General features: G+C 43.1%; 1 protein-coding gene across 1 annotated transcript in view; it reads left to right on the top strand.

Annotated features, from left to right (window-relative positions):
* Positions 1-543: 543 nt before the first annotated feature.
* The window catches only part of MYZAP (myocardial zonula adherens protein), a 52,183-nt gene continuing 46,726 nt past the window's right edge, over positions 544-6,000 (top strand). The window contains exon 1 of the mRNA XM_059823684.1: positions 544-642. Within this exon, the coding sequence (XP_059679667.1) occupies positions 559-642 (84 nt within the window). The 5' untranslated portion in view covers positions 544-558. The remainder of the gene's footprint in view (positions 643-6,000) is intronic.

Here is a 6,000-nt window from a genome sequence, read left to right as displayed (position 1 = left end):
GCCTGGGTGGCATCACGAATTGCAGCTGTGGGAAGGAGGGGAGGACAGTGTCCAGCTTTCACACAGCACGCTCTGGTTAGAGCATTCAGAGGTGGGTACCGGAGAGTGGAAGTGAGTGGCCTCCAGTGGCTCCTGCGAGCCCTAACCCCCATTTTCCACTGCCCGGGAGGTGGCTGAGTGACACATGGACCCGTCTGGGTCTCCTCTCAAAGGCCCCCTCCCCGTGCTACACCCCCAACACCCAAAATTCCCGGGAGCAGAGGGAATGCCACCCTGCCTTGTCCCAAGGACAAATTTCTCCGGAGCGTGTCCCACAGCGACTTTGCCCAGTTTCACCTCACACGAGGAAATCGAGCACTTCGTGGCACAAGCCCCAGCGCGGGCACGCAAGTTCCGCCAGGGCGGGCCGCCGAAGCGGAGCCCCGCTTCCCCCTCCCCGGCCCGCCCCCGCCGGGGCAGCCCGGCCCCTGCGGCCGCCCGCGGCCATGTGCGCGGGGGCGGAGCGGCGCCGCCGGCCAAAGGGAGCCGCAGCCAGCGCCAGCCCGGCGGCCCGCGGGGATGCTGCGCTACACCTCGGGGCTCACGGTCACCGCCACCACCCCCCGGAGGCCGTCCGGCGACGGCGGCCGCGCCCGGCGGAAGGTGCGCGGGGCAGCGCGAGGGAGGGGGGGACGGCGGGGAGGTCCCGCGGGCGGTGTCGTGGGGCGAAGCGGCGGTTTGACCCCCACTTATAGTTTACCTGCGGAGAGCTGCCTTTTTTTTTTTTTCTTTGCTTATTTTCGGTGGTTTTAGGTGAAACTTGCGGCGTGTGAGAACATCTTTTTGAGCGTTCGTGGTAGGTGCTGGGAAATGAAGAGCTTTTGGAGTGTCCTGCAAGGCTTTTATTAGTGCTAGCCCCTGCCTGTTCTTCTGGAAACCTGCGACGAAGGCGTGCTTGTGTTGGAGACTACCCCCCCCCCCCCCCCCCGAAATGCGCCTTGATATTTAGAACTGAGAACTTGCCTATCCGGGCTCATTATGGAAGCTCACCGTAATGATTTAGATAGCAGTAGTAATTTATTTTTATAATCAATTCTTCAAATACAGGAATATGATTTACTGATGTATTTTTTTTGTAACTTTCATGATTGAGATAAATAATAATGACGTAGTAATCTGTTGGGAAACGCTTCTAAAAAGTTGTTAAAACTCTGGCAGATATGACAGGAATGTCTCTACAGCCACCCTGCTTTAAATAGCCTTTTTTTGCTGCTGTAACCACACTGTTATCATTGTGAGCACACATTCCATGTGTGAAGAAATAAATCAAAATAAGTGATAAGCTTGTCCTTACAAAGGAATGCAATCGTGTGATCATGATGTTTTTTGAATTACTTAGTGATTGTTTTGACACCCAAAAATATGAGTTCATAATTGAAACAACGAAGAACGTCACGTTACCATGTTTTACTTGGTAACACATGAGGGTCAGGCTCTTCCATAGAGCAAATCCCTGGCCTTCATAAAAATGAAGTTGTTCATGTGTGTGGAAAAACTAAGATGACTTAGAAATCATAGTTATGTTCCCTACGTGTCTTCCATGTTACCATTGAGTTTTCCTGTTTTAGTATTTCTTAAAGAAGTTAAAGCTAAGAGAATTTGTGTTTGAGTGATACGTTTCTTATTTTCATCCCCACAATACATTTGCTGGGGATGATGTAAAATGAACTGTATTTGATACATTCCCTTAAGGAAACTGGTAAAAACCTGATTTGCAACTTCCACTGGGAAGCAGCTGTTCCTCTTCTTTTAGTGAAATGTGACTCCCTTACCATGAGTTGTCAAAAGAGGGGAGGAAGACAGTTGGAATAACTGCTGAATAAATGAAAGATGTGTGTCACATTCCCGTGTGCCCATGGTCACAGGAAAAGTGCCCTTTAATTGTGTGGGGAATCTCATAGCAGAGATTTCATAAATGGAGTAGGCTAATCAACAGATAAATGACCAAAGAAAGTACTTTCTTCTTTGCTTTTTAGGACTGGCTGAAATTAAACACCCGGTCCTTTTCTGCCTTTACCCTCAAAAGTCTAAACCAAATATTGGGCCGTAGGTAAAGGGAGCGATTTTTGGCCATTGAGCTGGTAGATTGGCAGATAGTTACTCAACAAATGTGTTATCCCCAAACCATTTTATTATCAGACATTAGAAAGCTCAACAATATTAAATTCTGGTGATGTTAACTCTAAAGTTGGTTTGAAGCTAGATCAATATTGAACCACAACTTCCCTGTGGGGTTACTGTAAAAATCTTAGAATGGGACCGGTTGTTAGTAGAACAGCTTGTATTTTTCAACTGCTGTGCTAGTAACTTTGGTTATTCTATAAAAACATTGCTCATTATTTTAGTGCTAGGTCTGTAATTATTTCAGTACATAGTCAACTATGATCAATGCCTTTCTGGGTGCTTTGTGTTTTAGAAGGGGAAGAAGAAGCTGAAGAACATTACTCAAACTGCATCTGTCATCTGTATTTGTTTTAAGTTGCACCCTAGTGATTTGAGTAGGATGGTAAATGTGAGTGTGGATTGTGGATCTAGGCAATGAATTCTTAACATTTTTTAACTAACCTAGATTGGCTTATTTCTTAACTGCCATATTGCGGTAGCTCTCATCTATGCTGTCCCACTAGCCTCTTAGAAATTTGGTAAAAGAGCATGTCTTCACTTGTTAATTTCCATTGCACTTGGCAAACTTTTGCTGTTAGGTGTTGTGCCAGGCTGAACCTGTCAGTCTTTGTTTTCTGTCTGCATATTTATTTCACAAATGGTGTCAGGGGAGCTTTGGAAATACTGCTCGTGGGTTGTTGGTGTCAAAAAGCCAGGAGGGAACATGAAATGTTGGCACAATTAAGATTACTTATATTGTTGGCTCGCCAAAGCTACAGATGCTGCAAATCAAACTAAAATCTGATAGTTTAGAAGACCTGATATCTGGTTCTTCTTCTACCTAGTATTTCTTTTCAAAAGTTATGTTCACAAAGTTACAATGTCGATGATGTAAAGGTAGGGTGGGAGCCATGCCTGTCCCTGGTTTTCCTCACTTGTTCTTAGTGTCAGTCAGCAGTTGAAGGAAATTGAATCACAGCCTTTTCCCTGCTAGCGGAGCTCTCTTTCATTCTCCCTGCTTTCTCTCTGCATAACCCAATTTGTTTCTGGAAATTACTCCTTCATCCTCAGTTGCACATTATTCTGCCACTGTTTGGCACTGAGTCAAGGCTCTTCCTGTTACGATTTCATTTCCATTTTAAGGCATCACTGCAGCAGTGTTTTGCCATTGGAGGAGGGCTTGCTGTGATTTCCATGTGCGCCTGCTCATTCATTTGGTCAAGTAAACTTGTTGACAAATGGTACAGTGTGTTGTTTCTTCAGGAAGCACTGCATAGCAAGAACAGTATAGGTACAGTATTCATAATTGCTTCTGGAGGTTAGAGGAAAAAGCGGTGCCTGTTGTTTTCCCTTCCAATCTCTATAGTGTTCATGAATTTTAACAGGTTGGTCTGTAGTTCTGTCCTTAGGTAGAGTGCATCATCTGTGTCCCAGGAGGAACAGGAGTGAATGGCTACTTTATACGTTTGCTGCTGTTTCCCCAGGGGTGCTGCGGAAGTCCTATTGTTATAAATAATAGCGTGAGTACAGCCTGTATAAATTTGTCCTAGCGAGGAATTGGGTGGTACTTTGCCACTGCCATACAAGCCTCACTGGGCCTGAATTCAAGGCTGGAATCATTAGATGATTGTCAATACCACCCTTGGTTTGGCATTTGCATGCAACAGCCTGCAAAGTACAGCATTAAAACTTTATTTTGTATTAAAAATACTAACAAAATATGATACTGATTTGAGGTGTTTTAAAAGTAAGGAGCTAGCCTGGAAATGGGGCGGGGGGGGTGGGGGGAGTGATTCAAGGAGTAATGGAGAAGGCAATGTGAAAAGAAAAGGGCAAGAAAAACAGTTTAAATTATAACTCTTTGATTGTACAGTGGTTTTAGTCTCAACAAATTACTGTTATCAATTTATATTTCCAGCCTAGTTGTTATGATTTGGCTGCCATCTGTACTGCGCTTCCGTGATTTCCTTCGTAGTAACCCTGTAACACACCAGTTGCTGTAATCATAGAATCATTTAGGTTGGAAAAGACCTTTAGGATTATCGAGTCCAGACGTAAACCTAACACTGCCAAGTCCACCACTAAACCACGTCCCCAAGTGCCACCTCTACGCATCATGTGATAGGTACTCATGATTCACTAACTGGTATACAGGTACAGGGGTAATTACTTATTTACAATCACTGCACTGTGAATCTGTAAGTATGTTGGCTATAATTAGTCCCATTCTGACTAACAGGCAAGCCATTTGCCAGCTTCGGAGAATCATACAGAGCTCTATTCCTCCTAACTTTGAGTTGCCAGTCATTATCTGTTTCTAGTTATTTGAGGTATTTTTCATGTTGTTTCCTAACAATCCTTTCATTCCTTTTAGTCCAGTTTTCCTTCATTTGAAATCACTATAAGAAAAAGTTGGTGTCGTCTATCACTTTCTGCGCAGCACAAATTCAGTTCTATTTCCTATTGATGGGTCTGGTCTTTCTTTGTTTGCCTACATGGAGGAATGCCAGATTCTGTTTCCCTTCTTGTTGTAAACAAGCATGTTTTAAGAGGAAAGAGCCTTGCTAAGCTAATGGGAAGAAAGAGCAGGGGGAAATGGAAATTAAATAGATGAGAAAAGGTGGTATTAATTACCTTTTATGAATCAACGAGCTCTAAAGTTGAGGAGGTTGTTATTATTAATGTATCTTGATAAGTAACTTGTAAGCAGGAATCACCTCCAGCTCCTGCAGTATATGCGGAGAGTCTGGTGTTCTCAGAAGAACATAGTCGTCAGTGTCAAAAGCCAGTGTGCAAGGATTCATAATTTTAAAATGCATTTCATTGATTCAGAATTTTTTAGCAAATATGAAAGCGTAACCTACTTTTATACTAAGTTTTGGGGGGTTTATGTCACTTTCTCTGTGGCTTCTTGTTCTAGATTTCTAGCATATGGCTGAATGATGAATTAATGGTGAGGAGTCCACTGCACAAAAAGTAGTCTCCACAGATGTGTCTAAAGAGTAGGTTATATTTCACCTTGATCTTATTATAGACTGCTTTTTTTTTTCCTTCTTTATAATAGAGACACAGCTCATATGTTTTATAGGAACTTTATCTATATCTCAGGACACTGTTCCTTATTGGTAGAAGGCTTTGCAGACCTAAAAGACCAAAATGAGAGAGGAAAATAGAACGCAATACAAAGTAGCATTTTTTAATATAGTTCACAGCATACCAGTAGTCTAAACACTGTTGATTTGTCATCTCAACAGATTTAAAGAAAGGTTGGGAAAAAAAAGGTGAAGTTGATGCAGATGTTTGCAGATAGTTCTTCCAATTGCTTTTGCTTGGGAAGAAGAAAAAGTTAAAGCTTGTTTGAAAAGTTGAAAAAGGTCCATTGTTCGGAAACAGGGAAAATGGGAATCCTTGTCCTGATGTTGAATAGTGGTACTCAGAGGAGGCTGTGTCGTGAACAGCCTTGAAAGTGAAGTCAAGTTAGCTTCATTGATATGAGAGACAGTTGGAAGAAGTGCATTATAAAATGGTAACATTTGGGGTCTGTGAAAAGGACTTTGCTGCTGTGCCTTGAATGCCTGTGAGCAGAACATGATTGCCATTTTCAAGGCAAAAGGAAGTGCTGTAATGACCAAGACATGAGCTGTGTTGGGCAAGTGCAATGGAAAGGTGTGTTTCACAGAGAAGGTACACATTCAGCATGACTGGAGGTAAGTAGTTAGGAGAAACTAGAGAGATCTAGATCAGGTGAGATAGTGGGCCATAGACGAACAGTGGTGATGGCCCATAGTAATCTTGAAGAGATATTTTAGACACTTTGAGGAAGAGCTTTAAGAGCCCTCTTTGTTGTCAACGGACAGC

The sequence above is a fragment of the Gavia stellata genome, chromosome 13 (genome assembly GCF_030936135.1).
Source record: "Gavia stellata isolate bGavSte3 chromosome 13, bGavSte3.hap2, whole genome shotgun sequence".
In the NCBI taxonomy this organism is placed as follows: Eukaryota; Metazoa; Chordata; class Aves; order Gaviiformes; family Gaviidae; genus Gavia; species Gavia stellata.
This window is presented reverse-complemented; position numbering and strand designations above follow the sequence as displayed.